Below are 21,219 nucleotides of genomic sequence, written 5' to 3' on the forward strand. Positions count from 1 at the left end.
CTTTGCGAGGTGTAAAGTTTTAGCAAGCTCCTTAACCTATATATTATTTCTTTCAGTCAAGTGAAGGTAGTGATATATCTACTTTAGCTTTCTTATGCAAATTAAATTGTATATGTAAAATAATTACCATAGCGCTTCATATATATTTTAGTGCTCACTGTTAGCTGTTTTGGTTATTGCCACCATTGTTATATATGTTTTTTAATTAAGCTTTCTTAAGTTTTATTGCTTTGTAAAATGTGTGACATGATAGCATATGTTAATCTTGATCTTTGCAAAGTTTTTTGTCATAAAGAACCAAACACTTTGTTACATTAGAATAACCATGAAAAACGAAAAGCCAGATAATATCAACAATCTAAAAATAAGAAACAAATCTGAATTTATATAAAATTGATAGAATTTTTATTTAATGATTACTTTTTAAAAACTGGTGACAGGGGCTGGGGATTTAGCTCAGCGGCAAAGCGCCTGCCTGGCAAGCGCAAGGTCGTGAGTTCGGTTCCTGGTACCGGAGAAAAACAAAAAAACAAAAACAAAAAAACAAAAAAAAATAAAAACTGGTGACATGCTATTTTTATTATTTCAGAACGATGATATTGAAACAGATATTAACAAATTAAAACCACAGCAAATACCAGGACGAACAATGGATGAACTAAAAATGTATGAACACCTCTTCCCTGAGCTTGTTGATGATTTTCAGGTAAATGCTAATAAAAAGTTCTTTTTTTTCCTTTAGGCTAGAATGAAGCTAGAGTTGCTTTTCTGAGGGACAAAGGATAATTATGTCAACATTCTGAGCTGCAAATTGCTTATCTGTAAAATGAATGGAGGTGGACTAGTTTTTCATTTTTTGTCACCTTGATCTATAAGTTTTAATTGATACAGTTTTTATTTTGTCTCATATTCTTTAAAGTTTCATTGTAAACTCTTGTTCTTTGTGACTGTTTTCAGTTTTGTTCACTTAGGAGGTACAGTAAGTGAGTGTGGAGTTGGAAATACAGTCTGTGTTGAGTTTTTCCCGATACCTCACTGTGTGTGTAGGGGGCAGCACTGAGATGTCTTTAAATTGATCCAGTGGGACAGTGAAGTGTTATTAACACTTCTTACTCTCATTTTTTGACAAAATATAATTACTTAGTTTGGTTTACGTGGTAGGTAAAGTTGAATTGTTGGCAATGAGTAGATCTAGTTTCTTACTGTCACTTTTTATCTGACTTGAGTAAGTCTCTGACACTGCCAGGGTCTTAAAACTGTATGCTTGGACTAGATAATCTTTTAAGATTTTATTAACCCTTGCTAACCCCATTGCTCCCTAGAGTCTGTACACTTAATTCCTTGTACCTGAAAGAAAAAGACTTTAATTTGAGGTTGTATGTGGGAAATACAAAAAGAAATATTTGCCAGCTGGGATTTACCTTTCACAGTTCTGACATTTTAGTTATTCAGGTTTCTCTTTGGGAGTGAATTTAGCTTTTTGAGTATAGTGAAGGATGAAGCACTCTTTGCTCTGCCCCTCCTGCCTCCGTGCCTTGCCTCTGTACATTTGAAGTGCGTTGGGAAGCACTTTAAAATTAGAAGTGATGGAAGGGCAGGAGTAGAGAAGGCAGCTGTTACAAAATAAAAAAAAAGGCAAACAAAGAATAAGAAGGCAGCAGGAAGAGGTGTTTAGGAAGGGTATGGAATGATTTTCTGCTTTTGTCCTACAATAATTTTCAGGTAGCCAGGCATGGTGGTCCTCACCTGTAACCCTAGCACTCGGGAGGCCTAGGATCGTTGTGAGTTTAAGACTGGCCTGGGCTACAAAGTGAGCTCAAGCCCAGCCTGAACTGCATAGTGAGACCCTATCTTTAAAAAAAAAATTTTTTTTTCCATCTTACTGTTCTTTTTAATGCATTTTATGGTCAACTAAGAACCATTTCAGGATGAAATCCCAGACATAGCAAATACTTCTAACTCAAGGCAGAAAAATATTGTTGAAGGTATTTTGGGTGTTTGTGTGAAGAATGTACCTACTTTTTTCTCTTCTTGTGTACATATAATGTGATCACAAGTTACAGTTTTGATAGGGGAATAGAGTAGGTAATTTTATAATGAATGTCAAGGCCAGGAGTTTGATTCTCACTCTTTGATTCTTTTGCAACATGTGTCTTTCTTTCTTTTAGATTGTAAAGTAATCTCTCTGGATTTCCTTATATCTAGTCCATAGTTTATCACCTAGAACAGGCTAAACTTGATGGTTTCTTACCCAGTACCTGTGAGCAGTCTCCCAACTTGTCCTTTTCTTTGGCTCCTCCTGGAGCAGGTCCCTACTTTTGTTCTAAGCATGGCTGGGATAAGATTGTAATTACAGTCCTGTTTGAATGTAAGGGTGATGGAGAATCTTCTTACTGTTATTCCTTTTTATTGGATGTAGCCCTGGTAGCATCACTGCAAATTTTTAGAAAAGTCATATTATAGGGGTGTGTAATGCCCATCTTTATTTTTTAGGTGCATTTCTATTGATGAATTATTAATTTTATGAGTTTTATGTACTAAACAATATGAATTTAATAGGAAAATAAGTATCAATAAAATAAATTTTTAATGTGTAATGAGTGTGTAGAATAAACATCAACGTTTTCAGCATGAACTGTTTACCTGCTTATGAGAACTAAAAAAAAACGGCAGAAATAAATTCCTATGTGAACTACAATGAAAATATACAGCTGTACCACAGAAATAATCTTTTTTTCGATTAACATGCTTAAGGCAGCCTTCACACATACCACCAATAGCATGTTTCATACACAAGTATCACTCACACTACAGCTTGTGTGCTTAGCTTTTCTTTCCTGTGTGGCAGGCCATACTTGTCACCTCTCTTGTCTTCTTTTGTGAGGAGCTTCCTCTTATATTATACAATGTCCACTTAGTGGAAAGTGAAGTATCAATAAAATTTCAAATGTACCTAGTGTTTAGAATAACCATCAACATTTTCTGCATCATCTGTTTGTTTATTAAATCTAAAAAATAATAGCAGAAATAAATTCCTATGTGTACTACACTGAAAATACAAATGAAATGCTCCCACAAAATATTTTTGAATTATCACACCTAAGGCAGTTTTCACACATGAGAATAGCATGTTCCATACACAAGTATCACTTACACTGATAGCACACATATTTTGTTTTCCTGTCTTTGTAGGACATACTTGACATCTTGCTGGTCTTCCTCTTTTCTTAGGAGGTTCTTATGATATTTCACCTGTCTGTTCACCAGTCTGCTCCAGAATTCTTTTGTGTGGTGTTTTGTTTTGTTTTGAGACAAGGTCTCATAGTGCAGGCTGGCCTTGAACTCACTTGTGTAGCCCAAGCTGGCCTCAGAGTCACAGTGATCCTCTTGCCTTAGCTTCTAGGGTGCTGGGATTACAGGCATGTGCCACCATGCCTGGCTCTAAAATTGTTTTGAGTTTTTTGAGAAGATACATATTGTTCTTCCTCTGTTGTAATTGATCATTTATCAATTCTAGTCCCAATCCTCTAAGAAAATTTCACTGATATTTTGTGCTTGTTATTTTCTTTGTAAACTATGAAACTATTTATGCCTCACATATTTAGGTTTGAGTAAAACACAACCATTGGCCAACACTTTGTGTTTTGAGTGACATCATAGTTGTTGCATAATTCATCAACAACATTTATTCCACTTTTCATTTTGTTGGCTTCATTTCTGGCTTCATTTGTGTTGAGGATTCACTATCAATCTTTGTTTGTTTGTTTTGAGGCAGGATCTTGACATATAGTCCAGGCTATCCTTGAACTCACTATGTAGCACAGGCTGACCTTGAATTCACAGAATTCTCCTGTCTCCGCCTCCTGAGTATTGAGCACAGGCATGCACTACCACACTCGGCCTCACTATCAATCTTATCATCATGGTGTAATGTTGACAGTATCAATATTACATTGTTTTTCTTCACCATAATGTAGTTCTGGCTAGCCTTGAACTCACTGTGTAGCATAGGCTGACTTTGAACTCAAAGGATCCTCCTGCCTCAGCCTGTATCCCCAGTGCTGGGATTACAGGCATATGCTACCACACCGGCTTCACTGCCAATCTTACCTCATGGTCTAGTGCTGGCATAATGTAGGGTTGGTATTCCGTCCAGTAGTACTTTGTTTTTCTTCACCATATAGGAGGCCAGTGTTCATCTTTCTGAAATCCAAAGATTGTACTGTACATTTCTCTATTTGAATGTGCAGCATTTTTTCAGGAATTTTGACTTTGTTCTTATGAGTAGTTCCTATGCTGGTCAGCTGGTGTTCTTTCAGCAAATATAGCATCAATAGGTAACTAGTGAACCAATTGTCAAAGGTGACATTTAGGTTACTTTTTGAATAAGTGCAATAAGTCTGTTCAGAGTCATACCGTTTATTACTACACAAAGAAAGACCTGGTGGCTGAGTTCCAGGATAAATTTCTAAGGTCAAGATATAAAATATCTTTGCATCTACCAGGGCATATATTTTTTATACCATATTTGGAAGGTTTACTTGGCATATATGGCAGAAAGCTTCAACAACAATTGTCATGTGTGCAGATGGTGTATAAATTGCTTAACAGTTTGAAACAAAGCTTTCAATAAATGAGTAAATAGCAGCCAGATTGTTGAGTTTTTCCTTTCTTGGCAGGTCTTTTTCTCTCTCTCTTTTTTTTTTGTCGTTTTTGTTTTTTTGATGGCATTTACTGTGTGGATTTTTGTTATATTTTGTATTTTTTTCATATTTTAAATTTGGTTTTAAATTTTTACCAAAGTTTTCATGGATGGAGTGTAAAGTCATTCTGTACAGGTGGTCCTCTTGATGTGTGCTGCTTCTTGCAGCTGCTTTCAGCATCTTTGTAAGTCAGTAGTCCCACCTGCGTATAATAGGGTGTCATGCCTTGATGTGCCATATCTTGATGTTTTTCTACTTTCTTTTTTTTTACATTACCATTTAGCATAGATATCCAGTAACTCAACATGTCATTTTTTCTCACATACATATTTATGTATGTATGTCTTCTGTTAATTTGCTGTAATTACTGTTTTATAAGCCTCTCAAACTGTAAGATGTAATTTTGAGTTTAGTATTTTTATCATCTTTGTTTTGAAACTTAATTTCCACTTTTTCTTGACTCATGGGTAAATTGTTTTTAAATTCCAATTTTTAAATCTTTTTTTTACTGATTTCTAGGATATTGTAGTAGGATAAAAGGATATATTCTTTATGATTATCATCTTTTTGAAATCTTTGATGCCATATTATGGCTTTGAATATGGTCAAATTTGTTAGTGTTTCTTATGTGGTTAAAAAGAATTGTTTTGCATTTGTGACACACAATTGCATCTTTACCCATTAGGACAAAATGGTTACTTGTGTTGCGTTCTTTCCTATCCTTATGGATTTTTATTTTTCTTCAATTAATTACTGTGAAAAGGATGTTAACAATTTCTTCCTGATAAGAATGTATGTTTCTTTGCAGGCCTGTCAGTTTTTATTGCATTTATTCCCCGGCCATTTAAAAATTAGTGTATGTTTGTGATGTGACATTCATCTTGGGAACTAGTGCTTACACATGTTGAACGTTAATCACTTTTGCTTACTCTTCCCCTCTCTGCCCTCCTGTCTCTCTCCATCCCCAAAGCCCCCTTCTGTCTCCACAAAGTTTGCCTTCCTGTCTTCTGTCTTTTGCTCCTAAGTTGTTGTTACTTTTGGTTTCTCATAAGAGAAAACATGTGATGTTTAACCTCCTATGCCTTATTTATTTCACTTAGCCTTATGGGCTCAATGTACTTCTATTTTCCTACAAATGACTCAAATTTAAATTTACCTTTCTTTATAGATACTGTAAAATAGAAAAAAAATGCTCAAATGGGAAGGGAGACAAGGGAGAGGGTGTCGGGAAAAAGAAGAGGGGGGAAGAGAATAGAAGGAAAAATGGAAACAAATCTTTTGTAAATAAGAAGGGGAGAAAGGGTTGATGGGAGGGGAGAGGAATGGGGAAAAAAGTGTAAAGTTACATGATGTACAGGTACAAGTTCCCTGTGGTGAATGTGATCTTTATGTATATCTGAAATGTATCAATAAAAGTAACTTTTAAAAAAAAAAATCCTGAGGGGGAAATTTATCTTCCTTTATGACTGAGGTATATAGTAGTATTTTTCCTTCCCTCCTTCCTTCCTTCCTTCCTTCCTTCCTTCCTTCCTTCCTTCCTTCCTTTTGTTATTTCATTCTTTTCCTTATTCTTTCAGTATTAGGAGTTAAAACAAAGGTCTCAAGTATGTGAGGTGAGCACTCTAGCATTGAACTGCATCCTTAGCACAATATAAATGGACACGTAGAGTTGTCCTTTATGTAAAGTTTCTTGTATTCAGTGTATGTTTTTGAGGTTTACTCACGTTATTGCATATACATTAATGGTTTTCTTACTGTTCAGTAGTATTTTATTGTGAGAATATGCCAATTTTCTTAATTCATTTTTTGATTAGTATTGAGTCACTCAAACTTAGCACTATCATGAGTATAGTTGATATTAATATTTGTATGTACAGCTTATGGAAATGTGCCTTCATTTCTCTCTGGTAAATAAATACCTGTGAGTGAAATTATTGGGTAGTATATGTAGTATGTGGATGATTTCACTTTATAAAAAACAGTTTTTGGTGACTTTTAAGACTACATTTCCATAGAAATGTTAACCAAATACAGATTTTCATTTTAAAAAATCCTGTTTGGGATTCGTTGTATTTGAATTCTAAGTTGTTTTCTTGTAGGATTTGGAAAAACTCTTTATTCTCTTTTTCAGGTACTGCTTCTTGTGCTTTTGCTCTCTTTTTCCAATTCCAATTGAATGCAGACCTTATTACTCTCTTGCATGTCTTCCAGCTTTTTCACATTTTCTTTCTCTTTGTTTCTCTACACTGCATTTATAATTTCATGATATGCCAGTTCTCTAATTCTCTTTTTGGTTCTGTCTAATGTGTCGTAAGAAATATCCAGTAAGCATTTATTTTAGTTTAGTTTAGTTTTAGTTTTAGGTGGTTTAAAAAAACACATTTTTATTAATCTTCAATTTCTTGCTTTTTCTTTGAAGATAATATAGTAATTTCTTAGTCTTGTAGTTTTAATGTCTCAAGTTCTTGTACACACACAGCATGCATACACACATACATATAAGTATATGTATATATTTTTTCCTATCTTTTTGTATGTCTAGGAGTTTTTTAAAAAAATAAACTGTGGGGCTGGGGATTTAGCTCAGCGGCAAAGCGCCTGCCTGGCAAGCGCAAGGTCGTGAGTTCGGTTCCTGGTACCGGAAAAAAACCAAAAAAAAAAAAAAAACAAAAAACAAAAAACTGAAGTACTCATTTTCTTTATAATTTTGTTTGTGATACTATATTGAAACTCTAGAAGTTTTGGGGTTTTTTTGCTCCTTTCAACAGGTAGTGTTACAGAGTAAATTCTTCCTTGAGGGCTTTTGGACTACCAGATAATGTGAATTTCATCTGTGATGGGATGGTGGGCTTTAGGTACCAATGTGAGTAGTTATGATTTTCACTGGTAGAGTAATAGTTCTGTTTATTTCCTGTTCTTACTCTGTAAGATGGGAAAACCTGTATTCAAATGTCTTTTTTCTCATTGCTGAGACAAAATACCCATGTATTTACTCATGGTATTGTGCATATATTAATGGCTCAGGAAGGAAAGACTTACTTAGTTCACAGTTTGTAGAGGTTTCAGTCCCATAGTCAGCTGGCTCCAAGGCAGGGTGGCACATGGTAGAGGGGCAACAGTTCATGGAGGTGGAAGACAGCAAAAGCAACAAGAGCAAAAAGGAGCAAAAGAGAGGAGCAAGCCTCTTTCCCTCTTCTTTTAGAACTTTGACACTGGCTATTTTTAAATTTAACTTTTTAATATTTTTTTTCCTATCCCAAAAACCCTTAACTTTTTCTTTAGAACAGTGTAAAAAACAAGAATTTCAGAACAGTTCACTGGAATTATTTTCTTTATAATTCTCTCTTTAACACAAAATAAAAATCAAAAAGTAAAGTGCCTTTTACAGTTTCTGAAACTGTGAATGTATTTCTCAGTTTTATAGCTGCTTTTATCTGCTTATATGTATATAAATGTATCCACACTCAGCAGAATACTTTTATAATAGCAACTTGGGGAAAGAGATCTGAGAAAATAATAGATATATTTATGTACCGAGAAAACAAACATGGCCCAGTAAAATATGAGGCAAAAAAGCTGACAGTGAGATGCTTTTGGCATTTGAGATTTCTGTCCCATGATTATCATTTCTTTTTTAAACAACCACTTCTGATCACTGGAATGAATCTAATAGTGCTCTGAACAGTAGTGATTATAGCACAGCCGTTAAGTTTTTAAAAATGTTATATATACCTGTTGCATTCACTTCCCACCCTCCAAATACTGATGATAGACATCCAAGAGGCAAACACCAGCACAAGCAGGAAGACCATCAATAATGAGTACCACCTTATGTGTTCAGATACATTTAAGCATTTCATTTCACATTTTCATAAGATGCTGATACAGTACAGCAAATATGCAAAGCACCTTCTATACAGTCCATGCAGAAGACATCTAATTTTTTTAAGTTCTGAGATACCAGTGATTAAAAGAAAATTCAGGTTAAATAAGTTTCAAATTGATAATGTTCTGTGCATCAGTCCATTTTCTTCAAACTCTGAAAGACTAAAGCAGTGAGAAAACAAGAGAAAACTCCCGCTGCATTCTCTGATCTTCTGCATCACTGATTAGTAACTACTCTGGCATGGAAGGGCGAGGTGCTTCTTTGTGGTGTGGTGCCCACTGCCCAGTAGGGGAGCTGCTCCTGTGCCAGGTAAGGCAGATGCCTCATAACTTGAATTTGGTAGCTTTGTTTTTTGGAGCTTGTAAGTGCTGTCTGTCAGTGAAGAGACTGATTGAGGTTGTTGATGACAACTCCATTCTTGTCCTTGCAGCTCAGTATGTGCAGAAACTTTTTTATAGTCACTGTGATGAAACTCAAATTTGGCATGAACCGGCCTAAAAGGCTCATCAGATTAATGTGAAAATATATACAAAAAGCCTAGAAAATTCTGTATTCCAGAAAAACCTGTATTTTATCAGTTATAAAATAATTGGTAGTGGTTAACAAAGCATAGAAACTTGTTATTCTAGTAAAGAAATGTAAATTAAAGTAAGAACAAGATAATATTCCTTATCTGCCAGCTTAGAAAAAAAATTTTTTTCTTTTTGGGTGCTGGGAATTGAACTCAGGACCTTGCACTTGCCAAGCAGGTGCTTGTGCTGCTGAGCTATCTCCCTAACCCCCCAAAATTTTTAAAACTGAAAAAATTTTAAAAACTGATGCCTAACGTTGGCAAGTGTTATGGTTTGTGTCTGGATGTCCCCCCAAAGCCTCATGCGGCTATGGGACAGGCTTTTAGAGTTTGATTGATTATGGGTGTGAGGGCTACACCCGCCCTGGGGTGGATATTTTGCATATGTAAGGGAGAGAAAGAGGGTGCTTCTGGCCATTTCCTCCCTTGTGTGTGCTTGTTGTTTTGGCTGTGCTCTGCCGCCATGAGCTATAGCCCTCTGCCATGGGCCACTCTGCCTTGTAACCTGCCAAGTATGGACTGAAACCTCCACAAACTAAGTGAAATAAACTTTTCCTTCCTTAATTTTGGGCATCAGGTATTTTGTCCCAGCAACAAGAGAAAAGTAACCAAGACAGCAAGGCAGAGAGTAGATGAACTAGATGCTCTGGTGTATAGTGTTGGGAACATACATTAATAGAAGTATTTCTAAGAGTAACTGGACAGATTATATTAAACATTACAATCGAATATAGTATCTGAGCCTTAAGTACCTTTCAGTACTTAGGGAGTCATTCTAAACTAAGCATAAATAAATAAACAAACAAACAAACTAGGCAGAGAAGATTTTCTCTGCAGAGTTCTTTATAGTGGCAACATTTTGGAAATACACACTTTCTTTAGAGGATTAAGTGCTTAGCAATAAGAACAATTAAATCACTTATACTGTCAGTATAAAAAAAGAAGAAGCAAACTGACCTGTAAGCAGCATTCTTTCTGTAATGGCTTTTAGGACACTTTTTCTTCCTGGTTTTCATCTTTCCAGATTGACTTTTCCTCAGTCTCCTTTTCTTGTTCATCTTCACATCTCCAGCCTTTTCTTTTTTTAAGACTAGGAAGAATTTATTGAGAGAAAGAAAGCTTCTGTCTGAGAGGGACAGAAGGGGGCCCAGAAAGTGGGTTGTCCACCAGCCCGGCTTCTCAAAGGTGTTCTGTTGAGCAAAGCCATGAGGTGAGGCAGGGATTAAGGTGGGACAGAAATATAACCAATCAATAAGATTACAGGGTTAGTCTCTTAGCTAATATTGATCTAATGGCAAATCATAGGATCGATGTTAGGTGGGACAAAACTATGGTCAGCCAATAAGATCACAACCAGTATAGTAGCTAGGGTAATATTGATTAAATGGGGATCAAATGGGGAAACAAATGCACATGGGTGGGATGGACAAAGACTTTCCTAGAAGGGGTGAGTTAAGGAGGTTTGGTCCTCTACCCCAAGGTGATTGATGCCTACTTAGAATATCAATCACTGCTGTTCATTCCTAGGGGACATGTAGGAGGGAGTACTTCCTCTTTTATTTGAAGCCTAGCCTTCAGTGAACACACCTCCAGCTACAGTTGTCTTCTGCATTGACCTCTTCAGGGCTTAGTCCTGTCTGACTGCCTACAATATTTCTGCCTAACTTAGCTGTCTGTCATACTCCCCTGAAAAAGTACCCCTCACTGCTGTGAGGGAGCAAGGGTCGCAGACGGATCTGGCTACTTCCTGCTGAAGAGGGTCATATTTGTGATTGGCAGTCAGAGATACTCCACAGAGGGTCTGTCTAAAGGTCCTTGATAGAGGCTAGGTGTTCTTGTCTTGGGTAGACGTATAACCTTAAGTCTGGAGGAGACAAGGACACAGAAACAGTATGGATGGGCCAAATAATAAAATCATCAGGATAGTTATAAATATAGCCAACAAGGTTTTCCACCAGGAGGAGCCAGTAATAGCTTTCCATAAAGAGGATAAAAAGGTCAGGGAATTTCAGAATCTGACATGTCATTAACCTGTTGTCTAATATCTTGAACAGCTGTTGAGACATTAGCAGAAGGTCAGGAATGTACACACAACTTTCAGCTTTTATAGTTGCACAAGTATCCTCTAGTGCTGCTGTTAGAATGTCTAATGCTGTCTGGTTTTGAAGGATAGCTTGTCTTACTAATTTTACTTCTTCATTCAGGAAAGAGACCAGCTGACACCCACTGAGTATAGTTAGTTAAGGCCTGGATGTGTTGCATGACATCCTCTAATCCTAGGGCAGGGACAAAGATAAAAGCCAAATGATCATACCAGTGAAACACGCTTCCAGACCATTGATGCTGTAGGCAGGGTAAGTTTGCAGGTTTGTCAATCCTTTTGACACTTGTGCCTTGTAACCATGCAAATCCCAGTGTCCATCTTCCTGTCCATCCAGGAGGTATCCAGGGCCAAAAATTGGTTCCACAGGACCAATGAATGCCATTGGAGGCTTCTCACCTAATTCCAAGGTGATTAAGCTAGTTTGTTGTAAACCAGTCTTCAGCCTGTAGTTATTTTGTGTATACATTGTTCGGGAGGTGTCCATCTGAAGTAGTTAGTAGAGTTAGGCTGATGAGAATAGGAATGACTCTTCTGTTCCCAACGTAAGGGGCCCTTTCTACCAAGATGTCCTATAGTGAGGGTTAACCATAGATAATCATGCTATATCTGAAAATAGCCATCTTGATATCTATGGTTGTTGGCCTTCAGGATAAGGACCCTTTTTTTATTTAATGGGGCTCCTAGCAGAGCCTTTAAAGAGGCTTTAGTGGCATTGTTACGAAGAATTTTATTATGTCCAAGATCATTAAAGAGTGTACTTTATGGGCCACTGAGCTACCTTGTAATGGTGGACTAAACTATGAACCACTGAACTCTTTTGTAACTCATCAGAATAGTCTTGTAGTTTATTCCAGTCATCTCCTTGGAGTGGAGATACCCACCAAGGAAGTCCAGATGTATTGGACAAGGGGAGCATCCCACATATCCAGCAAGGTGTTTGTTGTAACAACTCTGCATGTTCTTCTGCCCACCATAGAAAGGAATTACATTCTCCCTTATGTGGTAAAGTGATTAGTGAAAGGGCTAGAGTAACATCTTAGATTACTCTTAGACTGAAGGCTTTGCTTTTTCTTGAACAAGTATCTTAAGTCTTCTGTGGGTTCATAGGAGTATTCCAATTATGGTTGCTCACACTCAGTGACAGTCTGTGGTTCCCAGGACTTGAGGTGGGTGTGGTGGATCCAGAAGTCCAGGCTTGCTACCTTGACAGCTGATGGACTTGACAGGATCATGGTGTGTGGTCCTTCCTAGGTTGGTCCTAGGGAAGGAGATGATGCGGGAGGGAATTTTACCAGTATTGAGTCTCTGGGGTGGAATATGGGATTTCTCTTTTCTTTAGGCTGAGCTTCCATTAGCTGTTGAAGTGTCTGTTGGAATTTAGCCAGTGAGGTGACATCCTTCAGTAAGGCGTCTGTCTATTGAAGAGAAAATTGTTAGTGACAAAAAAAGCATCCATTTCAAACGGACTGAGGCTTTGAATTTGAGGTATATTTCTTATTTTAATAAGTGCTGTAGGTAGTGAGTGAGGCCACTGTAGGTGGGTCTCCTGAGCCATTTTGTGAAGGTGTCTCTTTAGGGTCTCATTCATTTTTTTCTGCCTTTCCTAATGATTGTGGCCTCCATGCACAATGAAGGTGATAGAGAATGCACAGTGCCTGAGAGGTACCTTGTGTGACTGTTACATTAAAAGAAAGGCCCATTATCACTCTGAAGCTCTTAGGAAGTCCAAATCTGGGGATGATTTCTCAGACTAAAACGTTTACCACCTCTTATGCCTTTTCTGTTCTACAAAGAAAGGGTTCAGCCTAGAGCAATCTGCCCCTGAGTCGTCATTCTCAGCCTAGAATGGGGAATTGCAAGAGCTAAGATTGCCTCCTCACCTGTGGAAGATCAGACCAGAAAAGAAACTGAAGCAAAACAGGCTTCATATTTCCTTTAGAGTACAGAAGAGGATCAGAGCCAGTCTGTGTCAATGAAACCTGTCCTCCAAGTCTTAAGAATGGCCAAAAATAAACAAAAAAGAATAATCTGTCTCCACCTCTCTACTACCATTGTTAAGAAATACTGTATTTGGATATTGTATTTAAAACTTGGCATGTTACTTGTCCATTGCTCTGAGTCTTATTCCAAGTAAAAACCAACATAGTATAGTAGCTTGTAAGGCCCTACAGTACCTGGCCCTCTTTGGCATCTGGGAATTGCACCTGTTTTTGTTGCAGCCATCCTGACCTTGCTGCCTTTGGACACTGGACAGTCTCCTGCTCACTCGGGCTCGTGCACTGGCAGTCCTCTGTGCCCAGAGTGCTCCCTGCACCTCACTTCTAAAGCCTTTGATTTTCTCTCTCTGCTCAGTGGGGTTCCCTAACCAGTGGCGCTCACCTCTCCTCTTCCTGGCATTTCCAACCCACATTCTATTTTCCCCTTCCCTTTTTTTTATAGCATTTACTGTTCTAAAATATGACATGTATTTATTTATATCATATGTAATACATATTTATATCATGTCTATTACATGTTGCAGTGACAGTCCTTTCTCTTCTACCACTGCAAGAATGTAAGCTATGAAAGGGAAGAGGGATGTTTATTTTTAAACTGCTGTGTCTCAAATACCTAAAGCTATGCAAACAGATGTGTACATATTGTTATAGATACTTCGTAATGTTTGTTGCATTAAGGATAACAATTTAGTTGTTATGTTTCCTGTAAAAGGACTTTGGGTAACTCTAATGTCTTTATACTTTTCTAAAGTTCCCATACTTGTGTGATACCTGGGCATTATTTTTATTATACAAATAGTAAAATATTTTAAAATTTGTCTTTTATTAGTGAAATTAAAGCATTTCCTTTTGTCTTTCAAATTGTCAAATGTTAAGAGATTTCTAGAGTATAAATGAATCTGTTCTTGTTAACATGTTTTACTGTTGATAGATGACAGATTAAACATATTTTTTCTTTTAAAGGACTACGATTTAATCTCCAAAGAACCAAAGCCTTTTGCATTTGATGGGAAAGTACATGGCCCCATTGTTGTTCCCACAGCTGGAGAGGAAGCATCTGGGAGTGTGAGCAGTGTCAGAACTAGGGTGGCACCGAAGGAGAAAGTACCTCCTGAAAGAGAGGCAGGGGAAGGGAAGCTGGCCTTGGCGGGTACAGCAGGAGAAGACATTAGAAAGAGCGACAGAGCATTGCAGCAGCAGCTGGAAGGGCAGAGCAGGACTGTTCCATCTACCTCTGGTGTAAACAGCGATATTGTGAAGGCCTTGGACCGAATCACATTGCAGAATATTCCCTCGCAGACTGCCTCAGGCTTGACTGCAGGAACGAAGAAGGACTGTGGTCTCCCACTGACTGTCTTTACATGCACCAAAGCATGTCCTCACATGGCTACTTGTGGGAATGTTCTGTTTGAGGGACGGACAGTGCAACTAGGGAAGCTCTGCTGTACTGGAGTTGAAACTGAAGATGATGAAGATACTGAATCCAATTCCTCAGTTGAACAAGCGTCAGTTGAAGTACCTGACGGACCAACACTTCATGACTCAGACCTCTATATTGAGATTGTGAAAAATACAAAGTCTGTCCCAGAGTATTCAGAGGTGGCCTATCCTGATTATTTTGGTCACATTCCGCCTCCATTTAAAGAGCCTATCTTAGAAAGGCCTTATGGTGTACAAAGGTGAGTTGCCGATTTCTTTATACTTCTAAGTAAGACCTTGCTAAAATATGAAGCATGTTTGTATAAAAGAATTACTTTGGGTATTGAGGAAGAAAATTTTTCTGAAAGTTACTATGTTTTTGTTACTTGTTTTGGAAATTTTGCATTGTTTTGAAATTTATTTTTTAAGCTCATTGATTATTCATATGAAGCCAGAATAATAAACGTGATCCAGGGAGACATTTAGAAATTTTGTATTTAGGTTAAATCTAAAAATATAAATGATTATTTAGTAATCTTTTCATAAGTAATATTACTTAGCAATATTTACTAGTAATTTATCATTTGAACTTGATGTAGGTATATGATTTAAAAATAGGCTATAAGTAAAGCAATAGGAAAGTATTGTTTTGTTTGAAATTTTAATTGAAAATATATAGTGTAAAACTTTGAGCCTCTTAAAAGCTATAACTACACTTATACTTAGGCTGAGTAATATTATACACTGCAAGTAGGATTAAATATTGCCAAATAGTGAATATTTGGCATATTAAAGCCATTTTTGGCGTATTTGAGCCTTTTTTGGTGATTATGGTTAAGATTTATGAAAATAGCTTTTTCTTCATCTTAGAAAACCATTTGTGTACTCTCACTGTGAGTATAGTGTTTAATGAAGCAGGAAGACATTGCTGTGGGTATTTTATTCTCCTTAGACTGTAAGTGTCTTTAAGACAACAACTACATCTTACTCATTTATTGGTAACAGCATTTTTACCTGGGAACTGAGTGTGGGTTTAGTGCCTGCAGTTGCTGCTCGATGCGCAGGTGTGGATCCCACCACTGACATCAGACTGGGAAAGATACGTGGGCATGGGCCTGGCTGTGGCCTCTGCTGAGCCTCAGCCTTGCCATCGAGTGGCAGCTGCAGGCCTCCAGGTGGGTTGTGTGGCCTACCAAGTGTGCAGCTGAAGCTTACCACAGGAGACCTCCATGTGGATGGGTTGCAGTTGTTCGGGGTGCAGGATACACCGAGTTAGAAACTTGAGCATGAGCCTGCATCCCTGGGAGAGAGAAGATTAGGAGGTGGGAACGGAAGTGACCCTCTGTACTGCAGCTTCCAGTGTGTCACCAGCTTCTTTGTGCTTTGAGTCCCTGATGTTCTTGGTCAATTAGGGTTAGAAGTCCTGGACCCCATAGCAAGTGCAGTCTTAGTACACAAGACACAGCAAGGGCACAGCGCACTCTGTAACTACCAACAGGGTGCTTTAAACTCCTTGTGTGTAGGACCAGCAAGTGGGAAGAAGGACATGATATAGTAGCAGTAGGGCTCCAGCCAGTCTGTTTTTTTGCCTCTTACACTACTCCCTTACCTAGTTTTAACTGTGAATGGACAGGTCAGGGCTACCCTAGAGGGAGAAGAGTATTAATTCCTAGTTGCCTAGACCCCTTAGGAATGAGAGTTGGGACCACTTAATTAGATAAGCTAGCAAGACTTGCCAAGGTGATAGCTGATGGTGAGGGGCATTTAGATAGATACATGAGGGACGGAGATGGAGACTTGTAGCCCTGAGAACAATTGTAGCAATGGTGATGAAGTCTGTCTGGCTGTTTTTCTTCCAAGTTTTCCCTAGGAGAGGCCCACCAGAACTGTGGAGAAACCGATCTTCAAATATGGGTAGAACAGTGGATCTGTGCAGTGCGTATGGCTGTAGTGGCTACAGCAGAGAGCTGTCTTTCTGTAACAGGATGTTGGGAGGTGTGTAGTTGCTCATAGCCTTTAGCTCCAACCTTTAGGATCTGTTACAGCACTTACACTGAGGCAGTGCCCTCTCCTCTCTGTGTTGATGGCAGCCAGTGGCTCAGCATGGTGGTGACAGTAGAGCTGAGTCATTCCTCACCAACACAAGCATCTGCTTGCAGGCATTGTCAGCTCTGGGCTCCCCTTCAGTGTGGCGAGTCTTCTCTTGAGCTGCGCTTGTCCTTTCCTAGCTGTCAGGCCTGGGTTTGTCTGATGGCTGTCCTCACCTCCCCTTTGTTCTCCCCTGTTCCTCTTTGGAGCTCTCTGTGTATCTTACTGTGTTTTGGGGACCCGAATGGACACCTAGAGTGAGTCAGGAGTCAGGTAGCAACTTGATCTCTCTCCTTGTCAGCTTCAGCTCTCAGGTCTGCCTCTCCATTGTCCAAAATGTTTTCTCCACCACAGTTCATACTTTCTGAATTTTAAATACTTCTTAAGCCCTGCAAGGAAATCTCTTTGTTTAAATTGCCTCAAACTGAAAGTATTTTCTTTTCTTACTAGTCTGAATGGTTGAGGTAAGATTAGAAGAAAACCTGTGGAATAGAAGCATAAGTATAATGCAAGCTCTGATTCCCAGCCTTGATTTTAATGACCAAAGATCCTTCTTATTTCCCCTTGTGGTCTCATGTTAGAAGAGCTTCCATCAGCCAACTCTCTTATTTAAGTGTGTTACTTATGTTAATCAGGGACATAAATTGTAAATTTTTTCTTATTGCAGATCAATGTATGATGGCCATGGATAGCTGTCATGCCCTCTGAATCTCTGAAGTGGCTGTAGCCGCGGGAGGCACTACTGCAGTCAGCTGTGGTTCCTCTGTCCGCTTCGAGCAGCTGTTCCTGTTGTTAGGCTCTGTAGGCATGCTTTGGTCTTTCAGAGAATATTGTTCTGCCTGGTCCCAAGTTTCACTTTTCTCTGCCCAGGACTGGGCCTGTCCTGATTAATGAGGAATTTAGAGGTTCAGAAGTCCTGTGACTCTTCTCCAACCCTCTCCATTCTCTTAGCATTTATGATGAGTTCTCTCATCTTGTTCCTGAACATTGGCCTCAGAATTGCCTTGCAAATCGAATTACAGTAGAGTCCCACCTGTTTTGGAATATTACATCATCTGTAGGACCTTTTCCTGAAGAAGCTTCCAGTTTTCACTCCTTGCGTACACAATGTAATATGCCCTATGTCTTATATTCAAACCTTTAAGATCTGTTTTTGATACTGTGAGGTAAATAGAATGATGAAAGAGCAAAAGATGGATGAGAATTGTGTTTTAAAGATATGTGCATTGGCATGCAAATTAAAGTGCAGTGGAGATGGGATAAGTGAGCCCAAATAGCGTACCCAGGAATTTGAAAATCTGTTACCTGTGTTCACTTCTGGAAGATTTGCAGGAAGAAAGATGGGCCTAGGCGGTAAGACACCTTTGAGGTTACTGAGGCATGGCTTGCCAGAGGTTTCAAAGGTTTGTGTTCCTACAGAGGTTTTTCCCTCTTGTTTTCAGGCCCTCAATGGCAATGTTATTTTGCTTTCTAATTTGTTGCTACAGAAATGAGTAGTAACCTCTGAAGCTGCCTAAACCCTTTCCTCTGAGCACCGTGGATGCTATGTGGTGGTGATGCTGACAGGCTGATTTGTGTAAGACTGTGTTAGAGTACCCGTCACAGTTCTACTTTGTGTCACGTTTATCTCAGTTTCTTTGGGCAGCATTTGGTGTGAGGCAGAAATGTCACCATATTTCAAACGGAGCTGTAGTCTTGAGAATAAAGATGGGGAATAAAGTTTCATATTTTAATGGAACAGTATGATCCCATTTATTATTTAGATGTGTAGGATTTTCCCCAGAAGGTTAATTATCATTTTAAAAGGTTTCATTTAAAAATGTTTGCAAATTGTGTAGTAAACAATAGTACTTTCATATGTGAAAGTTACTGCCTCCTTATTTTACATATCTGTCAAGTGTTTATCTGAATGTTGTGGCCAAGAGTGTAGTCTTTTGTTTTGTTTTATTTTGGGGGTTTTTTTTTGGAGCCAGGGTCTTGCTATGTAGTTTGGGCTGAACTTGGACTCACTCTGTAGTCCAGGCTGGCCTTGAACTTGTGGTGATCCTCCTGCCTCAGCCTCTGGAGTACTGGGATGACAGGTGTGCACTATCATCAGGTGAGTATAGTCTTGTTGTTCCAAAGTGTATAGCTCTTCTCTGCCTTCATTTATTTTTTTTTTTTTTACCCACATTGCTGAATATCGAGTATAAAACTTTTCAGAATTCTTTTTTCCCTCAAGTAACAGTTTGGGATTGGAAAAACAGAGGCATACAGCAAAAAAAGTGCTTGAGTGATGGGACAGACTCAGTGATGCTGTGAGGCTGTGTGGTATGGTGAGATACCTTGGCAGGGGGGGAGCTCTGAGAAAGAAGGTCATGCCTCTCACATTGACTCTGTCTGTGTGTTGATCAAGTGATTTGATTTGTCTAAGATGCTGATTTTCCCAACTGAAAGTAGAATTTCTAGATTTGTATTAATACCATTAGTAACTAATATGAAAGAGAAAATAGCAGTGTGTCACATACAGTATAACTATATTTTACTTCATAATTCCCCCATGATTCTGATTTTAAAATGCACTTCTTTTCTGTCATGAGAAAGTTTGATAGTTACTCATTTAGAATGGGACTTGGGAAATTGTGACCCAGGTGCCAAATCCAGATCACCACCTGTTCATGTTTAGCCTATGAGCTAACAGTGGGTTTGTATGTTAAAATCTTTAAATAGTTCAAAGAAAAGTACTACTTTGTAGTGTTTAATTACACAAAATTCATATCTGTCTGTACAAATAGAGCTTTATTGGAACACAGCAATGCCTGTTTTTAAAATGTATTCCTTGTGGCTGTTTTTGGGCTACAGTGGCAGAGTTAAGTGGTTCTAACAGAAACGAAATGGCCTGTGAAGCCTGAGGTATTTACTGTCTGGCCCAAGAGAGGAATAGTTTGTTGACCATTGCAGCTAGGTAGCTTGAAGGCTTGATTGTTCTATATTTGTAATAAAATACCAGAGATGGCCCAGGTAATTGGTGTTTCTAAAGCACTAAGATATGTTTATCTTTTGAAATACATCAAGAATATTTTTTTCTTTTGGTTCTGGGAATCGAAACCAGGACCTCACGCATCCTGGGCAAGAACTCTCCCACTACGCTATACACCTGGCTCACAGTGAGGATGCTCTTTCTAGTTTGTTTAATCTTACCTGCCCAGTCTTCTGGAACGTATTTTTTGAGCAGATAATGAATATTTTATGATTTTATTTTTTGCCAACTATACTGAATTGCTATCTTAATGGAATGCCAAAGTAAATGAACAATGTAAAAATTGAGGACTTACTGCTTTATCATTTTTAGAAAAAGGAAATATTAGACTCCTTTAAGTTACTCAGGAAAGATATTGTTAATGTTGTTTTAAATTTCTCTTTTACGGTTATCTTTTCTGTATGCAATCAATCTGTTTTAACCACAGAAAGTTTAGTACAAGAAGAATAAAACTTCATTTAAAACTTCTGCCTCATTTGGAAAGGAAAAAGCCTATTGCAATATTCTTATCCCCCTGGAGGTAAAACACTAACCTTTAAAATTTTTTTGTTGTAATCACATATTGATGATTATTCAAATACATATTGTGGTATAAATTGAATTTAAAAATTAAAATAAAATGTATCTCATTTTAAAATATGCTTAGCATTTTCGTACATTTTTCCTGTTTTCATATTCTATAAAATTAGAATTTGAGAAAATGAATGAAGAAAGGCTACTTTTTATCTCCTCCAAAGATAACCACTATTAGCATTTTATTTTCTTTTTATTATCTTTTCTTATGTCTGTGAAAAAAGCTGGCTGTTAAAACCTAGAAGTTTGGTAGCACATTCTGTTGAAGAGACTGTAGAAAAATAGGCTGTCTCTTACATTAAGGATGACATTCAGTTGATAGTCTCTGTTGTGGAGTGCAGTCTGCTAGAGTCTGTCAAAATTCATACTACATATTTCCTTGACCCATTAACCCCACATTTGGAAATTTGTAAAATATATTTATTTTATAAATCACATGTGTATATGCATGTGTACGTGTAACCATAATTTCCATATGTATGAAATGATGCTCATAGTTTCTTATTGCAGCATTGTTTTAAGATTGGAAATAAATTCTCAGCAATCAAAGACAAGTTAAATTATAGCATGTCTGTTTTATGACTGACATGTAATGACTGAGAAACAAAGCTCTATGCACTAAGAGCTGTAAGATGCATTATTAGATGAAATAAACAAGGTTCTTGTTTTAGATTGCTTGTTTTCACTAGTGATCTAAATTAGTGTTTTCATAAAATCTGGAAGGAAAGTAATAAAAGTAGTTACTGATTAGATGAAGGGAGAATGCGGATTGTGTTGTAAGGACAACTTGTCCTTTTATGTTTGTATTTCATCTGTGATTTTTTTTTTTTTTTACAGTGTCAGTATATTACTTGTTCAG

General features: G+C 37.9%; 1 protein-coding gene across 7 annotated transcripts in view; it reads left to right on the forward strand.

Moving 5' to 3' along the window:
• The window catches only part of Agtpbp1 (ATP/GTP binding protein 1), a 187,408-nt gene that overhangs the window by 99,262 nt on the left and 66,927 nt on the right, over positions 1 to 21,219 (forward strand). For all 7 annotated transcript variants that reach the window (XR_261503.2, XM_013516037.1, XM_005387929.2 and 4 more), the window contains 2 exons: positions 590 to 706; positions 14,225 to 14,940. Coding sequence is in view for 6 of the 7 variants with exons in the window: in XM_013516037.1 (XP_013371491.1) it covers positions 590 to 706; positions 14,225 to 14,940 (833 nt within the window). In the remaining variant the exon portion in view is untranslated. The remainder of the gene's footprint in view (positions 1 to 589; positions 707 to 14,224; positions 14,941 to 21,219) is intronic.

Source organism: Chinchilla lanigera, unplaced genomic scaffold (assembly GCF_000276665.1).
Source record: "Chinchilla lanigera isolate Chin_1 unplaced genomic scaffold, ChiLan1.0 scaffold00031, whole genome shotgun sequence".
NCBI lineage: Eukaryota > Metazoa > Chordata > Mammalia > Rodentia > Chinchillidae > Chinchilla > Chinchilla lanigera.